General features: G+C 45.1%; 1 protein-coding gene across 4 annotated transcripts in view; it reads left to right on the top strand.

Annotated features, from left to right (window-relative positions):
• Nucleotides 1–24,294, top strand: part of CAMKK2 (calcium/calmodulin dependent protein kinase kinase 2) — a 143,902-nt gene that overhangs the window by 77,783 nt on the left and 41,825 nt on the right. For all 4 annotated transcript variants that reach the window (XM_073585968.1, XM_073585965.1, XM_073585967.1 and 1 more), the window contains exon 6: nt 10,878–11,011. In XM_073585968.1, the coding sequence (XP_073442069.1) occupies nt 10,878–11,011 (134 nt within the window). The remainder of the gene's footprint in view (nt 1–10,877; nt 11,012–24,294) is intronic.

Below are 24,294 nucleotides of genomic sequence, written 5' to 3'. Positions count from 1 at the left end.
TTGGAATGCAGACATTGATGGAATGGTCTGCGGGTGTCATGTTGCCTTTGGAGAGCCTCTAATGTACCTAAACAGTGGAAACCCCCCACAAATGACCCCATTTTGGAAAAGAGACCCCCTAAGGAACTTACCTAGATGTGTGGTGAGCACTTTGAACCCCAAGGGCTTCACAGAAGTTTATAATGCCCGGGCATGAAAATAAAAAAATCGTATTTTTTCCACAAACATGATCAATTAGTCCCCAATTTTTTCATTTTCCCAAGGGTAACAGGAGAAATTGGACCCCAAAAGTTGTTGTCCAATTTGTCATGAGTACGCTGACACCCCATATGTGGGAGAAAACTACTGTATGGACACACGTCGGGGCTCGGAAGGGAAGCAGTGACGTTTTGGAATGCAGACTCTGATGGAATGGTCTGCGGGTGTCATGTGCGTTTGGAGAGCCCCTGATGTACCTAAACTATTGAAACTCCCCACAAGTGACCCCATTTTGGACACTAGACCCCCCTACGGAACTTATCTAGATGTGTGGTGAGCACTTTGAACCCCCAAGTGCTTCACAGAAGTTTATAACGCTCGGACGTGAAAATAAAAAAATCATTTTTTTCCACAAAAATGATATTTTTGCCCCCAATTTATTATGTTCCTAAGGGTAACAGGAGAAATTGGACCCCAAAAATTGTTTTGCAATTTGCCAGAGTAGGCTGATACCCTACATGTGGGGGTAAAACACTGTTTGGGTGCATGGCAGAGCTTGGAAGGGAAGGATCACCATTTGACTTTTTCAACTCGGAATTGGCTGGAATTGAGATCAGACGCAATGTTGCATTTGTAGAGCCCCTGATGTGCCCAAACAGTGGAAACCCCCAATTCTAACTCCAACCCGAACCCCAACACACCACTAACCCTAATCTGAGCCCTAACCCTAATGGAAAAATGGAAATAAATACATTTTTTTTATTTTATTATTTTTCCCTAACTAAGGGGGTGATAACGGGGGGTTTGATTTACTATTTATGGCGGTTTTTATGTTTGGCAGCTGTCGCACGCTAAAAGACGCTTTTTATTGTAAAAATAGTTTTTGCATCACCACATATTGAGAGCTATAATTTTTCCGTATTTTGACCCACCGAGTCATGTGAGGTCTTATTTTTTGCGGGACGAGTTGACGTTTTTATTGGTACCATTTTCGGGCACGTGACATTTTTTGATCGCTTTTTATTCCGATTTTTGGGACGCAGAATGAACAAAAACCAGCGTTTCATGAATTTCTTTTGGGGGAGTGCGGTAAAATTGATAAAGCGGTTTTATTCTTCGGGTCAGTACGGTTACAGCGATACCTCATTTAGGTCTTTTTTTATGTTTTGTCGGTTTAATGCAATGAAAACTATTTTATATAAAAAATAATTATTTTTGCATCGCTTTATTCTGCGAGCTATAACTTTTTTATTTTTTCGCTGATGCTGTGTGGCGGCTCGTTTTTTGCAGAACAAGATGACGTTTTCAGCGGTACCATGGATATTTACAGTGGGGAAAAAAAGTATTTAGTCAGTCAGCAATAGTGCAAGTTCCACCACTTAAAAAGATGAGAGGCGTCTGTAATTTACATCATAGGTAGACCTCAACTATGGGAGACAAACTGAGAAAAAAAAATCCAGAAAATCACATTGTCTGTTTTTTTTTCATTTTATTTGCATATTATGGTGGAAAATAAGTATTTGGTCAGAAACAAGCAATCAAGATTTCTGGCTCTCACAGACCTGTAACTTCTTCTTTAAGAGTCTCCTCTTTCCTCCACTCATTACCTGTAGTAATGGCACCTGTTTAAACTTGTTATCGGTATAAAAAGACACCTGTGCACACCCTCAAACAGTCTGACTCCAAACTCCACTATGGTGAAGACCAAAGAGCTGTCAAAGGACACCAGAAACAAAATTGTAGCCCTGCACCAGGCTGGGAAGACTGAATCTGCAATAGCCAACCAGCTTGGAGTGAAGAAATCAACTGTGGGAGCAATAATTAGAAAATGGAAGACATACAAGACCACTGATAATCTTCCTCGATCTGGTGCTCCACGCAAAATCCCACCCCGTGGGGTCAGAATGATCACAAGAACGGTGAGCAAAAATCCCAGAACCACGCGGGGGGACCTAGTGAATGAACTGCAGAGAGCTGGGACCAATGTAACAAGGCCTACCATAAGTAACACACTACGCCACCATGGACTCAGATACTGCAGTGCCAGACGTGTCCCACTGCTTAAGCCTGTACATGTCCGGGCCCGTCTGAAGTTTGCTAGAGAGCATTTGGATGATCCAGAGGAGTTTTGGGAGAATGTCCTATGGTCTGATGAAACCAAACTGGAACTGTTTGGTAGAAACACAACTTGTCGTGTTTGGTGGAAAAAGAATACTGAGTTGCATCCATCAAACACCATACCTACTGTAAAGCATGGTGGTGGAAACATCATGCATTGGGGCTGTTTCTCTGCAAAGGGGCCAGGACGACTGATCCGGGTACATGAAAGAATGAATGGGGCCATGTATCGTGAGATTTTGAGTGCAAACCTCCTTCTATCAGCAAGGGCATTGAAGATGAAACGTGGCTGGGTCTTTCAACATGACAATGATCCAAAGCACACCGCCAGGGCAACGAAGGAGTGGCTTCGTAAGAAGCATTTCAAGGTCCTGGAGTGGCCTAGCCAGTCTCCAGATCTCAACCCTATAGAAAACCTTTGGAGGGAGTTGAAAGTCCGTGTTGCCAAGCGAAAAGCCAAAAACATCACTGCTCTAGAGGAGATCTGCATGGAGGAATGGGCCAACATACCAACAACAGTGTGTGGCAACCTTGTGAAGACTTACAGAAAACGTTTGACCTCTGTCATTGCCAACAAAGGATATATCACAAAGTATTGAGATGAAATTTTGTTTCTGACCAAATACTTATTTTCCACCATAATATGCAAATAAAATGAAAAAAAAACAGACAATGTGATTTTCTGGATTTTTTTTTTTTCTCAGTTTGTCTCCCATAGTTGAGGTCTACCTATGATGTAAATTACAGACGCCTCTCATCTTTTTAAGTGGTGGAACTTGCACTATTGCTGACTGACTAAATACTTTTTTTCCCCACTGTATATGCGTCTTTTTGATTGCGCGTTATTACACTTTTTGTTTGGCGGTATGATAATAAATCATTATTTTTTGCTTCGATTTTTATTTTTTAAGGGGTTCGCTAAAGGGGTTAACTAATGGGACAGTTTTATAGGGCGGGTCGTTACGGACGCTGCGATACCTAATATGTGTACTTTTATTGTTTGTTTTTTTTTGTTTGTTTTATTTCTAAAAAATGGATTTATTTGGGGTAATATTTATTTGGCGATTTTTTTTTTTTTTTTTTTTTTTTTATTATTAAATAGTCCCAGGTGGGACATCACTGTCCTGTGACAGATCGCTGATCTGTCACATCACAGATCACTGTGACAGATCAGCAATCTGTCACAGGCATTGAAGAAGACTTCCTCTTGCCTGCGCTTTGCAGGCACTGAGGAAGCCAGCTTCCTGCAGGCCCCCGAAGGCCCCCGTCACCATCTTGGATTCAGGGGCCTGCAGGAAAGGAGCCCCCCGCAGCAGCGCTGCACATTGCGCTGCCGTGGGGGGCTCAGGGAAGCACAGAGGGAGCCCCCTCCCTGCCGATGCTTCCCTTTAACCCCCGGTACATCGCGATCGTGTTTGATCGCGGTGTGCAAGGGGTTAACGTGTCGGGGGCGGTCCGTAACCGCCCCTGACACATTGTGCCGGGTGTCAGCTGTGATAATCAGCTGACACCCGGCCGCGATCAGCGGCGCTCACCACGTGGGCACCGCTGATCGCGGTAGACGTACTATCCCGTCCATGGGCATAGGGGCCTGGGTCCCATGGATGGGATAGTACGTCGGATGTGAGAAAGGGGTTAAAATCTTGCCAAAAATACTCTAAATGAACTCAAAACAGGTATTTTATCCTCAATCAGCCACAACCAAACAAGATTCATGCTGAATAAAGCCACACATTCTAGTTTTTGGAGTTTTTTTGCCAATATCCGAGCAGTACACAAAGATGTAGGCTCTCAAGTTTCAGTCTCTATTGATGCCTCCAAACCATTTGATAAAGTCTACAATATATAAATTTATATTATAGGGATTCACTCTCTTAGGTAGGCATCAGGTAGTGTTCACGCAGGACACAGGCAATGCAATTTTGGGCCGATCACGTGCAGATTTTATTTCTTTCCACAGGTTTCACAGTGCCAAAACAAACTCAAACAAAAATCCTAGCTTTGTCCAGGCGCTAACTAAAAAGTACAAACCCTGGCTATTCGTAAATGGCTGAACATAGCAACCACTGATGCTTGCACATGGCCTGTGCAGACTCTTCTCAGAGAAGAATTCTGGCTTTCCAACACTTTTCAGCTCCAAGTCACATCCTGTCTGCTCAACTTCACTGAGCTGACACATTTGCATCTGCTACATCCAGCAGACTGAGATTCAAAGAAGGAATTTTTATGGATTAACCGTGCGCTGCCAGACCATCACTCCTCACAAGTTGTGTGCTTCAAAACATTTAATTCCCTATTAACTAAATGTTTTGAAGCACACAACTTGTGAGGAGTGATGGTCTGGCAGCGCACGGTTAATCCATAAAAATTCCTTCTTTGAATCTGATGATCTATGGCCACGGCGTGGTCATTTGGATGTGCAGCAAGCTGACTTTGTTCCTTTATGCTTAATACTCTCCTACACAGGGTGAGTATAACTTATTGTTTTATATTCTTATTTTCTCGGGTAAGACCCTATTGCGCTCTTTTTCTTTCAGTTTTCATCACATCCAGCAGACTGGCAGACTGACTCCCTAGTCACATTTTTCAAAAAGAGAAACCGAAATATATCTCTCTCTCTCTCTCTCTCTCTCTCTCTCTCTCTCTCTCTCTCTCTCTCTCTCTCTCTCTCTCTCTCTCTCTCTCTCTCTCTCCTTCAAACATCAGACAGACACTCCCTCAGGAGACAGCCACATAATGAATTTACTTCCTGCTTCTTATAGGGACACTGCAGGTACTTCTACTCAAATACTGCAGAGCTATGATTTAACACCATCCATTCCAGCTATGGTTATATATTATACATTTATTTATACACGCACATATCAAAATAAGGAAATACTTGCACTCAATTGCATTAAGGCATATCAATGTGAAATACATGAAGTGTGAATAGCATAATGGCTTTTGAAACTTAGGAAAAAACACATGAGATGCTTAGCACAAAATTTGGCCAAAAACTGTGACCCCCCCCATCCACCAACGTCAAGGTAAGCTCATGAATCGGATGGGTCCTTGACCTAACTGCCCAGTATGAAAACTTACATATGGCTAATATCCAACCAACCCATAACTGTAGGCTTTACCAAGATATTAGCCATGGGCAGGGCAGGCATTTCGGGGCCCCATACTGGCAAAATTTTCGGGGCCCCCTTTAGACTCGGGCACCATCCCATCCCCGCCTCCACCCCTCAAACTGTCCAGTCTCGATGCCCTCTCTTTGAAAAACTCCACTTCTCACCAATCACACATTAACAGTTCCCATCACCAGATCACACATATAGCCGGCAGCTTTTGTTTTGGCCAAAAGATTTTTTTAAGCCGCCATCACAACAGTGTAGACACTTTTGGCCGAGCTCTACTCTACTCTAACCTATTAAATATTTGTTAAAATTTGCAATACAATTTAGGTATATTTTTGATTATTTTTCAATTTTTTTAAATGACCAATAATATCACATACAAGGAACAAATACCACCGCACCATGATCAGACCACATATTGCCACAACAAAGTGACCATATAATAGCACATACAAGGGACAAATACCACCGCACCATGTCCAGACCACATATTGCCACCACATAGTGACCTATGTTACCACATACAAGGAACAAATATCGCCACACCATGTCCAAACCACATATTACTACCATAGTGACCGAATGATATCACATACAAGGAACAAATACCATCGCACCATGATCAGACCACATATTGCCACAACAAAGTGACCATATAATAGCACATACAAGGGACAAATACTGCAACACCATGTCCAGACCACATATTATCACCACATAGTGACTGAATACTACAATACTGATCAGTAATAAAAAAAAAAAAAAATACTATCACCATAAGTGCCATTATACACAGGACCATCTGTACTTAGTATGCAGTGTCTGTGTACAGGTAATACAGTGATCAATGACATTATACACAGGAGCTCTGTATATAATGTACAGGTAATACAGTGATCACTGGTGACATTATACACAGGACCTCTGTATATAGTATACAGTGTATAGTGTCAGTGTAGAGGTAACACAATAACTCACCAGTGATGTCTCTAGGTGAAGTCCTTCACCCTTGCTTTTCATCTTTCATCCAGCTCAGATCGCCATCTCGTCTTCCTGCCAGGGCTCATCTCTGCGGGAAATAACACAGTTATCTAGAGCTCCGCTTGCAGAACACATTACATCATATGAAGAAAAAAAGGTGACATAGTATCACTCTACACAGTAACAGGACCTTCCCCCATTTAAAACAGTATACTCAAAAGATAAAATAAATACATCACTGCAGTAATAATATCCCTTAATTAACCCCTATAGTAATAATAATCCCCATCCTGGCCCTCGTGTGTCTCATTCCTGGCTTCAGCCATATGTTCTCCCATCCCGCCCTCATGAGTATCCATTGTACCCCATATGATCTCTCCATCGTATCCATCCTGCACCATGTGTCTCCCATCCTGCCCCCTCCTGTGTCTGACATTCTGCCCCTTCCTGTGTCTTACTGTCACATTCTGCCCCCATGCCTCACATTCTGCCATCTCCTGTGGCTCACTGTCACATTCTGCCCCTCCTGTGTCTCACTGTCACATGCTGCCCCCATCGTGTCTAGCATGCTGCCCCCATCGTGTCTAGCATGCTGCCCCCATCGTGTCTAGCATGCTGCCCCCATCGTGTCTAGCATGCTGCCCCCATCGTGTCTAGCATGCTGCCCCGGGCCCCCCGGATCGCCGCTTTCAATTTAAAAAAAAAAAAAAAAAAAGTTCTTCTAAGGCCGGTTTCACATTAGCGCATTTTATGCGCACGCACGGCCGGGGGTAGCTCCGCCCCCGATCCGGCTCTCTGCCCGGCGTGCCCGCCCCTTGCCTGTAGCGCCGCCTCCTAGCGGACGGCGGCGCCTGCGATCGGCGCACCCTATCTTTAGCATAGGGTGCGCCGATCGTGCGCAGGTCGTGCGCTAGTTGCGCTTTGACCTGCGCTGCGCACTTATGACGGTGCGCCGTGCGCGCCAAAATCGAACTTTTCGGATTTTGGCGCGCACGGCGCACCGTCATAAGTGCGCAGCGCAGGTCAAAGCGCAACTAGCGCACGACCTGCGCACGATCGGCGCACCCTATGCTAAAGATAGGGTGCGCCGATCGCAGGCGCCGCTGTCCGCTAGGAGGCGGCGCTACAAGGAAGGGGCGGGCACGCCGGGCAGAGAGCCGGCTCGGGGGCGGAGCTACCCCCGGCCGTGCGCGCGCATAAAATGCGCTAATGTGAAACCGGCCTTACCTGGCCACGCTCCAGCGGCGACGCTCACGCTCCCTCCCAGTGACGTCAGACGCCGGCAACGTGCGCGCTGTGGCTGACGTAAACTGCCAGCCTCTGATTGGCTGGCTGCTGTTAACTATTGACGTGCGGGCCGACGGGCCCGCATCTCAATAGCGGCCAGCTGCCTCAGCGCCACTGACGGCCCGGTTTAGCGTGCCGGTAGGGGCCCGGTTAGCAGATGAGACGGGGCCCGATGCGGGCCCCCTCTGTCCACCGGACCCCATACGTCAGTCAGGGCAGTAATGCCCTGATGGCAGCTCTGGCCATAGGTAATCTTCCCCTGGAAGAGGGCTCATTTAGCCGAAACGTACGTAGGGACTCCTGGCGCCGGATTATTCTATTGGTAAATACTTTATTTGACCTTTTACTCACCCATTCTGTGTTTTGTGACTTACTTTACTTCATTATTAATTTATTTTGAATCATAATCTCTTGCTATTGATTTTGTCACATTCTATGAGTGGGTTGTATGTTAATCTTACCTTGTTGTATGTAACCCCTTTTGGGATATTACTGTTGGCGCCATCTTGTGGCTGACTGATATATTGACATTTTTACATTTTTTTTTTTTTTTTTTTTTTTTTTTGGTACAATTTTTTTTTTAATTGATTTTCAATAAAAAATATTATTTTAAATATCTTTCTCTGTACTATTGGTTGGTTCACACATTTTTTGGTATATAAATTTTAGTTTGTAGTGTTTAAACCAACCTCTGTCCTACATTTTCCACTATGGTGTTTCATTTATATTTTTCACATGATGCTTCATTTTGCGTATCTGCATTGTAGAGATTGTCCTAGTATAACCTGTGTCTCTATAATTCTCAGAAATTTATAACTATGTGGACTGTTGGCGTTTTAATTGCTTCTAGTTTTCATAATGTCTGATTGTGATGATTGATAAATGGTCAGATAGGTAATGCTGTCTCTACAATTATTGTCACTTCAATAAAGCATTTTGGAATTTAAATACAAGAATCTGTTATTAGACTTAATAATATATGCAGTTTGCATTATTATGTAGCTCTTGGTAAACCCTTCAGCCTCATCAGGTCTATGAAACCCTCTCTCAAATCAGTGTGGATCTACATGATTCTAGGGTATGCTGTAGATTTACCTTCTGCAGTGCTCTTCAACGGCCAATATATACTGTATTGAGTTGTGATGTTCAGCTCCCTTCACTCCTGACATCTGGCTGGTGCTGAAGCTGGTAATAGCTGATCAGTGGGGGTGTCTGATGTCGGACCCTCCTCCACTCCCGACCCCCTCAATATGTTATCCAAAGTATGGTTAATCAATATCATAAAGCTGGAAAACCTCTAACTGTCCCACCTCTTCTGTTGTACTCAGTGCATTTAACCCCTTCCCGACCAGTGACAAAGCGTACGTGTCATGAAAGTCGGTGCCAATCCGGCCAATGATACGCATATGCTGTGTCATAACTTGAAAGCCCCCCTGCGGGCCGGGTGACCGGGGTCAATGAAAGGTCACCCGACCCGCAGGTACAGGGGGCATTGTGTACCCCCCCGTGGCTGCAATCACTCTGTTTGGCTGTTAAAAGTGAAACAGCCAGAGCGATAGTAATATTTCATCAATGAAATTTGATGAAATATTACAATCCAGCCATGGCCGATGCTGCAGTAGCGCATCGGACATGGCTGGAGACACCGATCCAACCCCCCACACACACTGGCTGACGGGGGCGATCGGCCCCCGCCACCGAATGTGCCGCCACAGTCATGATCTGTACCTTCCGAGTGCCGCTCTCGCTCCTGGTGTCCCGGATCATGGGCGCCACCATCTTCCAAAATGGCAGGCGCATGCGCAGTGCGCCCGTCTAATCTGCCAGATTCCATTCATTCATTTTGATCACTGTGATAAATGTGATAAATCCTATCACAGTGATCAAAATAAAAAAAAATAGTTATTCACCCCCCTCCTTATCACCCCCATAGGTAGGCACATGTAATAAAATAAAGAAAATATTTTTATTTTTCCATTAAGGTTAGAAAAAGGGTTAGGGTTATGGTGGAATTAGGGTTGGAATTAGGGTTGGAATTAGGGTTGGAATTAGGTTTGGAATTAGGGTTAGAATTAGGGTTAGGGTTGGAATTAGGGTTAGGGTTGGAATTAGGGTTAAGATTAGGGTTAGGGGTGTGTTGGGGTTAGGGCTGGGATTAGGGTTTGGCTTGTGGTTAGGGTTAGGGATGTGTTGGGGTTGGAGTTAGAATTGAGGGGTTTCCACTGTTTAGGCATATCAGGGGGTCTCCAGACGCGACATGGTGCCACCATTGATTCCAGCCAATTTTGCGTTCAAAAAGTCAAACGGTGCTCCCTCCCTTCCAAGCCCCGACGTGTGCCCAAACAGTGGTGCCCCCCCCCGACATATGGGATACCAGCATACTCAGGACAAACTGTACAACATCTTTTGGGTCCAATTTCTCCTGTTACTCTTGTGAAAATAAAAAATTGCGGACTAAAAAATCATCTTTTTTTTTTTTTTTGAGGGGAAAAATTTTTTTTTTATTTTCACGGCTCTGCGTTATAAACTTCTGTGAAGCACCTGGGGGTTCAAAGTGCTCACTATGCATCTCGATAAGTTCCTTAGGGGGTCTAGTTTCCAAAATGGGGTCACTTATGGGGGAGCTCCAAAGTTTAGGCACACAGGGGCTCTCCAGACACAACATAGTGTCCGCTAACGATTGGAGCTAATTTTCCATTCAAAAAGTCAAATGGCGCTCCTTCCCTTCTGAGCCCTGCCATGCGCCCAAACAGTGGTTTATGACCACGTATGAGGTATCGGTGTACTCAGGAGAAATTGCCCAACAAATTTTAGGATCTATTTTATCCTGTTGCCCATGTGAAAATGAAAAATTTGATGCTAAAAGAAAATTTTTGTTGGAAAAATTAAAATGTCCATTTTTTTTCCTTCCACGCTGCTTTAGTTCCTGTGAAGCACGTGAAGGGTTAATAATCTTCTTGCATGTAGTTTTGAGTAGCTTGAGGGGTGCAGTTTTTAGAATGTTGTCACTTTTGGGTATTTTCTGCCATATAGACCCCTCAACGTGACTTCAAATGTGAGGTGGTCCCTAAAAAAAAAAAAATGGTTTTGTAAATTTTGTTGTAAAAATGAGAAATATGTATACGTATTACTTTATGTAGGATTAGCTTCATGTGAACCTTTTCTTCCTAGGTCGTCCACCACCCAGGGGAACAAAGGCTGCTGGTGATGGGGTTTCACAGGCCAAGGGACCCATTGAGCGAGTCTACCAGGAAATTGCAATTTTGAAGAAACTTGACCATTCTAATGTTGTTAAGTTGATTGAGGTAATTTTTTTTTTTTTGTTTGTGGTGTGATATTTGCATCGCTTTCATCAAGCTTAGGGCTGGCTCACATCAGATTTTTGTTTTGTTTACATTTAGCAGGTACACTGGGAGACTTGTGGGAGTCTCATGGCTGCCATCACAGACATCTTTCAACTTTTTATGACTTGTTGATCTAAAGGGAACCTGTCACCAGAAAAAAACGCTATTAAACTGCAAATATGCGATTAATCTGCAGGCTAATAGCGTTATTAGCGTTAAAGGGAATTTGTCACCCTTTTTTGAGATATCATGTAATGATATCATTCAATTGTGAATTGTCTTGCTCTACACAAGAAGAAATGCGTAGAGCAAGACAGGGAGGGGGGGAGCAGTTGAATAAGCCCCGCCCAGCGGACCGGACAGCGGCAGTTTACATACGTCTGAACAGATATAAAAAAGGTGTTTATGCATGAAAGGTGCGGGGTCAGGGGGAAGCAAAAGTACTAAGAGAATCCTTATGTGACACACAATTGAATGATATCATTATATGATATCTTAAAAAAGGAGTGACAGATTCCCTTTAATAGCGTTATTATGCTGCCCGGTACCTGCATGTAGCCTATCGCTTCGTTGAGAAAATCAACTTTTATTGTCCCCAGCAGCGTTCCCAGTCATGGGGGTGGAGCTGGCGCTGGTTCCGTCACCGGTCTAAGTAGCCCATGCCCCTTGGGGCACAGTTATAGTCGCTGTTCTGTATTCTCAGAGCCGTGACTGAACTTGTGCCAGCGCCACTCATTTGACTGAGACCGTGCTCCCCGGCCATGACTGAGCCAGAGCCTGTGTCTGTAAGTTCTGTGGGCGCGGTTTCAGTCATGAGGATGGTGCTGGCGCAAGTTCAGTCACTGCTCTGAGAATACAGAACGGCTACTGTAACCGCCTATACAGAGCAATGATGGAATCAGTGACGCCCCCGTGACTAAAACGGAAACGCTGATTGGGAGAATAAAGTTAATTTCTCCCCGCAGTGTTCGGCTACGTGCAGGAGCCGGCTGCATAATAACGCTATTAGCCTGCAGATTAACCCCCTATGATATGCTGTTGGGTTTTTTTTTTTTTTTGGTGACAGATTCCTTTTAAATGAGTTGTCTTATTTTAGTTAATGTTTGTCCATGGGCACGGTTTGGTATAAAAAGACTGTGAAGTGGTCTCCTTTTACCAGTTTCCCCAGCGAGTCTGTCACTTCTCCCTAGTATCTGACATTGGTTTCTGTACTAGTAACGTGACATCAGCACTGCAGTCAATCAGTTAGCCCATGGCTCTAAGCTGGTCACTTTGTCAGAGCCGCTGAGCTCACTCGCTGGCTGGCTGTTAATGTGACGATGGCACTGCAGCCAATGCCATTTTCTTGGAACAGTGATGGTGAACCTTTTTTTTTTTTTTTTTTTTTTTTTTTTATTAATATATTCTAGACTGCCTCCATGGACCAAAAATTAACTGAAAGAGGACAACCCCTTTTAAAGAGATTGCATTATAGCTTATTGGTAATTATTGTCTAGCTGCGATATCCATCATCCATAGGCTGTAATGCTGGCATCCATGTGACAAATGAGCCATGAAAAGCTTATAATTTATCCGATAAATGGATGCTTCTGCGAGAGGGATTCCTCTGTTGGGAGAAAGGCAATGTGAACTTAGACTTGATGATGATATGAAGTGCCAAATAAATGTTGTTTGTTTCAGTAAGACAGAAAAAAAGAGAAAGTGATATTGTTGCAGAGTTCCATCACACTAACATGAAGTTGCCTACCTCACCCACTAAAAAAAAAATCACAATAATGACTTTCCAAGTTTCTCCATATGAAAGCCTCATTTGCCTCAGTATGTATGTATGTATGTATGTATCAGTGTTGGTAATTTTGGTTGTACATGATGTAATCATCTGAAGTCACTGACTTATTGGTGGCTTTGTGCTGGACTTGTATTTATACAGAGCAACCAATATTAGAGGTGAAGCTTCTAGGAGGAGGGCGAAAGCAAGAGCCTGAGCCAATGAGGAGACAGGAGGCGTGTCTCAGACCATCTCAGACTTCCTGTAAGCACTGTAGCTAAGCGTAGTCACAGATTACAACATCACAAAAATGGAGCTCAACTGAAAATCGGCGAAGTTTTAATATCCCAGCAAGATTTGTGGTAGTGTCTTGTATAGCATTTTGAGCTCCAGTCAGTCCGTACAGTCACTTTAACTTTGGTCTCGTGGTGAAATACTTGGTGTATTATTCAGCTCCCTTTAGTGCATCAACTCAAATAGCCATTCTATACTTGAATATGCCAACGTTAAATGATTGATGTAAGTCTGATGTTTTGAGACATGCATAAATCAGACATGACTGCGTGATTGCAGACAAGCATGTTTCATTGTGAAACGCTGTTATCTTTTCAGAGAACAAACTTTGTAAATCCATCTGGGGAATATACGACTTTGTTGACTAATCCAAGAGGCAGGTTTTCGGCAGCTTCTCCATGGCTTTCACTCTTTGACTGACAAGGTCCTTCCCTGTGTGTGTGTGTATGTATAGTGACAGACTTCTCAGTCTAAGGGAGGGTGGGCTTGGAGGAGCCACCGGTGATCTGCCTGTTGACTAATCATCGGAGGCACATTGTTCCCAGCCGGCTTACAAAGTACATGTTCTCTGAAAAACAGGAATGCTTCTGAGTAACACATACTGGGCTGCAATAACGTGGCCAGTCTTTAATTCATGCTGCCATTGTTTTGTATCTCCTATTAGGTTTGCTCATGTGCTATTAGAGGATCTTCGGCATGTTTGAAAACTATGCTCAACTCGCCATGGCTGCATGTCTCGTGATTATTCAACAGCCGCAACACATGCAGGGATTGTCTACCAGCCCTGAGACATGCAGCCACCACGACTCGAGAGTAGCTTTCAAACATGCCGAAGATCCTCTATTAGCGCACGAGCGTGCTGTGATAACACCTTATCCGTGCACGCTCGCTCAACACTAATTATTAAGGCTATGGAAATTCCAATTATTTTTATATTTGTGGTATACAAGAAATATGGATAAGGGAGATAAAAGATTATGAAAATGGAGAATACATTGAGATACTGTTTTTGCAGTAGCTTTTATTTTTTACTTACAATATTTTTTTTTTGTTACAATTTTTAAATGTGAAATTTACACGGAGAATACACTGCTGCTGTACTAAGCTGCTCCACCAATATAGTGTTGCAGCTTTTCTCCCTCTTCAGCTCATTGATTGGGGGGGGATTAAATATGCATCACACCCAAAGGAGAGGAAAATTATCACATGAAATCTCCTAATTTTGCTAAACCCTGGCAGCAGGGATTCAGCAGCAGATAGGATTTCAGCCATGGTTATCGTCTGACATGATGGAAGGCTGTAATAATGATTCGCATTTAATATGGAACGTCTTTGAGGCAGAGGGTTTTACTTTCCACTTATTGCTAATGCCTCTGTCTATCACAGGGGTCTGCAGTGCCCATATTGCCTCTATAGAATTGGGGGGCTTTTGAGGTTAATTAGAAATGCTTTACCGACCATTGCAGTAGATCACACATCAGTTCCCTTGGAAACGCGCAAACTGGATGAGCTCTATGCAAAGACGGAATAAGTGAAGCCTGATTAGCCTGGATCTGCCAGCCGAATATTCCCAAGTGTAACGGAACCTTCTAAATGATACTTCAGCCAGAGAAACTCTCACTGTAACAGAGACCCGACTTAATATTAGCTTTTTAGCACCAGTGAATTGCTGTTGGGGTAATACAAGATCAAAAGAAGATCAGAACTGTGTTTTGTTTTTTTTCTATTCAGTTCTTCTCACAAACTTGTAACAAACAACATTAAGGCTATGTACCCACGTTGCAGAAATGTCCGCGGCATTTCCGCAACTCCCTGCCGCTGGTAAAACGCATGTGGAATTCGCATGCATTTTCCCGCAAAACTCAAGCGTTTTTAGCTTGCAGAATGCTTGCACTTTCCAAGCGATTTAAAGCATCGCTTGGAAAAGTGATTGACAGGTTGGTCACACTTGTCAAGCATAGGAATATGGTGCCCAGGGCATGGAGGAGAGTCTCCTCTCCTCCAGACCCTGGGTACTATCCGCACATGAAGCGTTCACTTCACGCATTGTGGGCATAGCCACATGTGTAAAGTAAGCGCTTCAATGCAATCCTATGGCGGCGGAATCGCCGCCATTCTGCAGAAATAATGGACATGATGCGGATTTTACCGCTATTCGATTCCGCAGCGGTAAAATTCGCAGCATTGACACAGCAACTGCGGAATCCCATAGGATTGCATGGGAATGCGTTCTTAAAGCGTTTAAGCGTTTCCAAGGTCGCAAAAAACGCTGCGGAAACGCATAAACGCAACGTGGGCACACAGCCTAAGGGTAAGTTCACACTAGGTGTTTTTTCAGCTTTCTTTTTTCTGATGCAAAACCTGATCTCTTAACAGGAAAGAAGCTGCAGAAAAAAAACATGTTTTTCTTGCGGTTTTTTTTTGCGCGTTTTTGTCCGGCCGTCTTTGCACGCTAGATTTGTCTCTTGTGCTTGCTTGTGCAAAAGTCCTATTTCATAGAATTAGGTTTTGGCACAAAAAACACAGCAAAACTTGATACCTGTGTTTGGTTTTTTTTCACGCAATCAAGCCAATGGGTGAAAACCGCTGAAAGTGACCTGCTCTATATCTAAAAAATCATGCAAAGCATAAAATACTGATGGCAAAAAAAGTGTGTGCATGAGATACATACAGTTGAGCTCAAAAGTTTACATACCCCGGCAGAATTTTTGCTTTCTTGGCCTTTTTCAGAGAATATGAATAACACCAAAACTTTTTCTACACTCATGGTTGGTGGTTTGGTGAAGCCATTTATTGTCAACTGTTGTGTTTTTCTTTTTTTTAAATCCTAATGACAACCCAAAGCATCCAAAGGCCAAGAAAGCAAAAATTTGGCTGGGGTATGTAAACTTTTGAGCACAACTGTAGCTGGTACTGTAAAACACAGCTGAAAACTAGCATAAAAAAACGCAGCAAAAACGCCTAATGAGAACTTGACCTCAATGTTTTTGCTGCAGCGGCATCTTTCTTCTCTCTGCCTTAGAGCTCAGACACCCAATTTTATTTTTTTTTTTCCACTTACACTAAAAACAGACCGATTTTCATCGGATGAAGGAAATAATGAAAATTCCCCAGCTGCTATCAACCGTCCATGAAAAATGGGCAGCACACGGAAGGCATCAGAGTGTGACCCGTGTTTTTGTTTATTTTAAATTGACCCATAGACTTGCATTGGTGATTTTTGATCTGACATTCAGATCAATATCTGAGTATGTCAACGATTTTCCACAGACCACTTGGTCCCTCCCCCCCCAAAAAAAAAACTGCTATGTGAACAGCCCTATAAACTCATTTTTTTCATGGCTGTAACTCGTACCTGACGTCTGAATGAGCCCTCATGTTTATTGTATTACCATTGATTTATTTGTGAACTGGGGAGGATTGAAATGTTAAATGCACTTTACTTTTGCAAAACTGCTCTTTGTAAGGAGAAGAATAAAATAAGCAGAAGTCTCACCTGCCTGTGAGAGTGGAGTGTGGCACAGAGACAGGCAGACATTGGGATTAAGGGTGTGTCCAGACGCTGCGGAATCCGCTGCGGATTAATCCGCACCGATTTTGCAAAAACCGCAGATAAACCGCAGGTCAAAAGACCTGCGGATTATCTGCGGTTTTGCCTGCGGTTTGGTCCTGCGGATTCACCATCTCCATAATGGTGGAGATAGGAACCCGCTGCGGATTCCGCAGAAAGAATTGACATGTCACTTCTTTCTGCGGTTTCAAAATCGCAGCAAATCCGCGCGGATTTTTCCGCAACGTCTACACAGCGTTTTTTTTACCATTCATTTGAATGGTACTGTACACCGCAGCTAAAACTGCTGCGGGTCCGCAGCGGCCAAAAACGCTGCGGAAACGCAGCGGAATCCGCAGTGTGTGCACATACCCTTAAACGGGGATCACACATGCGAGAAACTCGGACGAGTCTCACACCTTAATACCCGACACTGCCGCCGGCACTCGGGAGCGGAGCGTGCGGCTGCATAGAAAGACATGCAGCCGCACGCTCTGCTCCCGAGTGCCGGCGGCAGTGCCGGGTATTAAGTTGCGAGACTCATCCGCGTTTCCTGCATGTGTGATCCCGGTCTAACCGAAAAATCTTAAGGGGTCACATTTAAAACTCCCTAATCCCATTACCAGAAGTATACTGCTCAAAAAAATAAAGGAACACTTAAACAACAGAATATAACTCCAAGTAAATCAGACTTCTGTGAAATCAAACTGGCCACTTAGGAAGCAACACTGATTGACAATCAATTTCACATGCTGTTGTGTAAATGGAGTAGGCAACAGATGAAAATTACTGGCAATTATCAAGACACACACCGAGATGAGATCCTCAGACCAGACCCTTTGTGAGACCATATGCTGGTGCGGTTGGCCCTGGGTTCCTCCTAATGCAGGACAATGCCAGACCTCATGTGGCTGGAGTGTGTCAGCAGTTCCTGCAAGATGAAGGCATTGAAGCTATGGACTGGCCCGCCCGTTCCCCAGACCTGAATCCGATTGAGCACATCTGGGATTTCATGTCTTGCTCCATCCACCAACGTCATGTTGCACCACAGACTGTTCAGGAGTTGGCGGATGCTTTAGTCCAGTTCTGGGAGGAGATCCCTCAGGAGACCATCCGCCACCGCATCAGGAGCATGCCCAGTTGTTGTACAGTAGGGAGGTCATACAGGCACGTGGAGGCTCCACACACAATACTGAGCCTCATTTTGACTTGTTTTAAGGACATTACATTCCACTTTATTTTTGTGTGTGACTCCAAATCCAGGCCTCCATTGGTTAATAAACTTGATTTCCGTTCATTTTTGTGTGATTTTGCTGTCAGCACATTCAACTTTGTACAGAACAAAGTATTCAATGAGAATATTTCATTCATTCAGATCTAGGATGTGTTATTTGAGTGTTCCCTTTATTTTTTTGAGCAGTGTATAAAATCAAACTGTTTTCTTTAAAGGAGGAAGTGACTCTGCATGTAATTACTTGGGAAATAACTTATCAAACCACAAACGATCTAAACCTTCTTTACAAAAAGTTAGTTTTTTTTATGAGAACAAAGTGTCGAAAAAGTGACTGGCCCTGTGTGACACGACCCAACAAACGGTCGGTCACTAAACTGTAAACAAACAAGGGAACACCGGGGACACAAATTACAACGGTGGGCCCTGCGATAGGGAACGGGGAAATGGACACCTCCTGCACTCTCCTGAGGTTGTGCTCTGGTCTATCCTGACGTCCCTATACGGCTTCTTTCAAACCGTCGCCGAGCAGGATACCTTAGCCCTCACTTGCCCTGCACCTATCCCTCAGTAGGGAATTGGCAAGTGCGGACACTGGTCCCACCGCTGCACTAATACAACACCAAGGGAAGATCTACAAACGAGGTAAGACAAACAACACTTACCCTGCTGTGCGGTGCATTGCAGCAGAGAAAGCTAAGGCACCCGATCACAGCATTCAGCTGAAGCACCACTGTACCAGAAAGCTCCTGTCTTCAGCACGGTTGGTATCCAAAAAGACCTGTCTAACAGTCAGCTGATGCATCAGGGGACCTTTTAAAGGAAGGTCGGAGTGGTCACCACCTGCATCAGCAAACTCACCACCATGTAATTAACCATTGATGGCGTAAAAGGAAAAAAGTTTATATGTGAGAATGCAGATCTGACACAGATCCAAAAGGGGATCGTGACAGTACACTTCCTTCAATGAGGGGCCTCTGGACCCTCAACACCACACCTCACCAAAAAGCAACCTACAATGAGGACGCCTCGATCCACCAGAGTTCACCTCGGCAATCACCTGATTCTCCGGTTTATGGCAAATGTGGACTGATGGAGGTGACAACTTATGCTCCGGAGGCGCCACAGATCTCCAGAGCGCCAACCTGGGGAATAAGTTATGTACGGGTATTACTGGGGGTAATTCCAGCTGGTAAGTCCCCGTGCAGAGAATGGCCGACACCCGATACTGCCTGATCACCCGAGAACTCCAGACCCCAGCAGCACACTTCCATCGGATGTTTTTGGTGGACACCCATACATACTCCTTCACACACAGGTCCGGACCGGAACGTTTATTGCCCCGCACACGTTTGCCACAAGATGGTGAACTCTTCACAGAACCGATAACAGAGGCGTCCCCCTGTGTCGTCACACTCACACCCTCACAATGCTCAGAAGGAACCACCACTCTCTTCTGACCCCTTCTCTTAAGAGGACTCCGACATTGAGGTTGGCTTGTGGCGAGGGTTGAGACTTGCCCCTAATCCCTGGCAGCACCTCTGCTGCCCCACTGGAGAAGGGGATGGTTGTAGAATGACGGTAGAGACAGTAGCCCCCGGGCAGTGGCCCTCACACGACTGATCCCAGCTGACTACTTCCCTAGACCGCCAATCTGTGACCGGGTTGTGTCTTTTCAACCAAGGGAGGCCTAAAACGATAGGTGATGGCATTCCCCCCAAGACATAGCACGACAGGGACTCATGATGAGTCCCTATATGCAGATGTATATTATCCATGACTTGGGTCAACCTCCCCTGGCTAAGTGGGACAGAGTCAATGGCCTGGATGCTTAGGGGTTTTGCTAGCGTCCTACAGCTCAGGCCATGGGTCTGGACAAAGTGAGCATCCACCAGATTGACACCTGCTACATTGTCCACAAGCACCGGTATACCCTCAGTTACCCTGCCAACCACCACTTCTGCTGACAATGTACACTGAGAGGAAAAAATGGAGGAAATATACACTCCCTGGTCGCCTCCCTCCTCATGACCAGAGGGACGTGGCTTCTTAGCTGGTACAGATGATTTGGTGCGCGTTGGGCAGACCCCGATAAAATGCCCCGTCTGCCCACAGTAAAAACATGCCCCCACACCACGATGAACCGCAGGCAACACTGTTTGGGAACCAACTCCCCCCACATGCATGGGTTCGTCCAACTGCACCGTTGTGTCCTCCTTAGCAAGGACCACAGGGGGCATATTTGCCAAAGCCGCAAAAAACTCATCCACTAACCTAGAAATGGTGAATCGGCCGGCAGGGAGAAGGCCAAGGATTGGGGGATCACCCTTAATAAGGGATATGATGAATCCCACCTGTTCCTCACTCCCTGATGAACGAGGGCAGAGCCTGAAGTATGGCTTGCAGGCCTCCTTAAAAAACAAAAATGTATCTCTCCCTTCAGAAAATCTGTCTGGGAGAGAGATCTTGGGTTCTGGTTGAGCCTGTACCTGAGCGGAGGCTCCAAACCCCAGCAACTGCTGCAGTTGCTGCACCACCTCACCACGCAGCACCCTACGCTCCTCAGTGAGGGTCTGAAGCAGTTGGGCAAAGGCCTGCATTTGGGCCATGGCTCACCAGAAAAAATGGTTCGATTGGTTATAATGTCACGAAGTGACTGTGTGACTGTGTGACATGACCCAACAAACAGTCGGTCACTAAACGGTAAACAAACAAGGGAATACCGGGGACCCAATTGCAACAGTGGGCCCTGCGATAGGGAATGGGGAAATTGACACCTTCTGCACTCTCCTGAGGCTGTGCCCTGGTCTATCCTGACGTCCCTATATGGCTGGTTTCAAACCATCGCCGAGCAGGTTACCTTTCTCTGCTGCAATGCACCACACAGCAGAGTAAGGCACCCAATCACCGCAAACCAGCTGAAGCACCACTGCACCAGAAATCTGTCTACAGCACGGTTGTTATCCAAAAAGACCTGTCTAACCAACAGTCAGCTGATGCATCAGGTGACCTTTTAAAGGAAGTTAGGAGTGGTGACCACCTGCATCAGCAAACTCACCACCATGTATTAAACACCAGCAGCCACCGGGGGGAAAAACTGATATTAACCCTCAATGGCCTGAAAGGAAAAGTTTAGATGTGAGAATGCAGATCTGACACAGATCCAAAAATGGATCGTGACACAAAGTTCATTTTAGTCAATATTTCAGAATACTGTTGTGAATTCGCTTTCTGGCCTACCTCTGGTTATTACTGAAGGTAGTGGAGCTGGTCAGATCGACAGAGGGGTTGCGAGTTCTCTTTCTGGGTTCCCTCTGGTGGTTAATGGAGGTGATCTGATTGACAGAGGCTTGCCACCTGATAATGATGATGACGATTGGAGATCTGGGGTTTCAGATTGGCATTTAAGACAGCCGACTCCCTCTATCCCTGCTGGTGATTTGCTTCCTGTTCCTCCTGAGGTCTGATTTCTCCAGCTCGGTCCCTGCATTTTCAGCGTGGTTTATTTGCTATTCTGTTTGCATTTGATCTGGTTTTGTCTATCTCTTCTTGGTGCGTTTACGTTCGCCGCTAAGCCCTGCCGCGCCTCCGCCGGTAGCTCCGCCTATGGACGCAGGACGCTGCATGCGTCCTGCGTTCCCTATCTTTAGCACTGGGGTCGCAGGCCCTGCGCAGGTATGCGTTTGGCGGCCCATGCATCCTTTTGACGCTGCGCCGAGCGCACCAAATTGCAACCTGTTGCGTTTGGTGCGCTTGGCGCAGTGTCAAAAGGACGCATGCGCCGCCAAACGCATACCTGCGCACGGCCGGCGTCCCCAGTGCTAAAGATAGGGGACGCATGCAGCGTCATGCGTCCGTAGGCGGAGGCGGCGGCACGGGGCGGGGCTTAGCAGCGGCCGTGCGCAGCCCGACGCGGCCATAAACGCTAATGTGAAACTAGCCTTAGATTGGTCTCTTTTTGCTCTGCTTTCAGAATATACCAGAGTGCTGATATAGTGGGGGGTGAAGTCGTGTGACTTCCGTGTTTTTTGCATCAGACGTGTTGGACTTTTTGCAGGGTTTTTTGCGTGATTGCAGACAGTGTCTTTCCTTTCCTGTACTGTCTAGTGAGTGTGGGCCCCATCATTTGCTCAGTCTATTTTCCTGCCTGTGCTTGTGTTTTCATCTTGTCTCACTGACAATATATGTTTGGGGGCTATCTATTCCTTTGGGGTCTGTTCTGGGGCAGTTTAGATTTCCACTTTCTTGCTTTAGGCTTAGTTAGCTCTCCGGCTGTGCCAAGGCGTCTAGGATCATCGTAGGTACGCTCCACGGCTACTGCTAGTTGTGTGGATAGGATCAAGGGTCTGCAATCTGCTTAGGTACCAACCTCTCTGGTTTTCTGTGACTTAGCCTGGACCTCCTCTCCTCCTCGGTGAACCATTCATAACAGAATACTATGTTTCACTATAGGATGTGTTAATAAAATGTTCCTGTGCTGAGAAAATCTTATAAATGTGCCCCTGCTGTATACTGTCTAAGGGCTGTGTCTGACTGTACAGGGACATGGTCTAATCATACTATATATAGCTCCTGGGCAGGGGAGGAGGGAAAAAAGTATACAGACATGGTAACACAAGACGCATTTACTTTTTTAATAAATAAAGACATGACACAATATTAGCGTGGATAAAATTAGACTGTGATGTAATTTATTAAGAGTTACTAAATATTTAATAATTAATAAATATACCATATTAAATAAAATGCTATCAATTCTCATAGTAACCAGTTAAGAATATTAACCCCTTCCTGACATGAGACGTACTATCCCGTCCACGGTACCCGGGCCCGTATGACCGGGGACGGGATAGTACGTCTACCGCGATCAGCGGCGCCCACGTGGTGGGCGCCGCTGATCGCGGCCGGGTGTCAGCTGATTATCACAGCTGACACCCGGCACAATGTGTCAGGGGCGGTCACGGACCGCCCCCGACACATTAACCCCTTGCACACCGCGATCAAACGCGATCGCGGTGTACCGGGAGTTAAAGGGAAGCATCGGCAGGGAGGGGGCTCCCTCCGTGCTTCCCTGAGCCCCCCACGGCAGCGCAATGTGCAGCGCTGCTGCGGGGGACTCCTATCCTCCAGGCCCCCGAATCCAAGATGGCGACGGGGGCCTTCGGGGGCCTGGGGAAGCTGGCTTCCTCAGTGCCTGCAAAGCGCAGGCATGAGGAAGCCTTGTGCACTGCCTGTGACAGATTGCTGATCTGTCACAGTGATCTGTGATGTGACAGATCAGCGATCTGTCACAGGACAGTGATGTCCCACCTGGGACTATGTAATAAAGTAAAAAAAAATTAAAAAAAAAGTGTAAAAATAAATTAAAAAAAATCGCCAAATAAATTAGTAAAAAAAAAAAAAAATATTCCCCAATAAATTCATTTTTTTAAAATAATAAAAAAAAACAACAATAAATGTACACATATTAGGTATCGCCGCGTCCGTAACGACCTGCCCTATAAAACTGTCCCATTAGTTAACCCCTTTAGCGAACCCCTTAAAAAATAAAAATAAAAAACGAAGCAAAAAATAATGATTTATTATCATACCGCCAAACAAAAAGTGTAATAACGCGAGATCAAAAAGACGCATATAAATATCCATGGTACCGCTGAAAACGTCATCTTGTCCCGCAAAAAACAAGCCGCCACACAGCATCATCAGCAAAAAAATAAAAAAGTTATAACTCGCAGAATAAAGCGATGCAAAAATAATTATTTTTTATATAAAATAGTTTTCATTGCATAAAACCGACAAAAACATAAAAAAAGACCTAAATGAGGTATCGCTGTAACCGTACTGACCCGAAGAATAAAAGCGCTTTATCAATTTTACCGCACGCGGAACGGTGTAAACGCACCCCCCCCAAAAGAAATTCATGAAACGCTGGTTTTTGTTCATTCTGCGTCCCAAAAATCGGAATAAAAAGTGATCAAAAAATTTCACGTGCCCGAAAATGGTACCAATAAAAACGTCAACTCGTCCCGCAAAAAATAAGACCTCACATGACTCGGTGGGTCAAAATACGGAAAAATTATAGCTCTCAATATGTGGTGATGCAAAAACTATTTTTACAATAAAAAGCGTCTTTTAGCGTGCGACAGCCGCCAAACATAAAAACCGCCATAAATAGTAAATCAAACCCCCCGTTATCACCCCTTTAGTTAGGGAAAAATAATAAAATAAAAAAAATGTATTTATTTCCATTTTTCCATTAGGGTTAGGGCTAGGGTTAGGGCTAGGGGTGTGTTGGGGTAGGGTTAGGTTAGGGCTAGGGTTAGGGTTAGGGCTAGGGCTAGGGTTAGGGCTAGGGTTAGGGCTAGGGTTAGGGCTAGGGTTAGGGGCGTGTTGGGGTTCGG

The sequence above is a fragment of the Dendrobates tinctorius genome, unplaced genomic scaffold, assembly GCF_039654945.1.
Source record: "Dendrobates tinctorius isolate UK_male_01 unplaced genomic scaffold, ASM3965494v1 ptg000090l, whole genome shotgun sequence".
NCBI lineage: Eukaryota > Metazoa > Chordata > Amphibia > Anura > Dendrobatidae > Dendrobates > Dendrobates tinctorius.
Note: the sequence above shows the minus strand (reverse complement) of the source record. Positions and strands in the feature narration are given on the sequence as shown.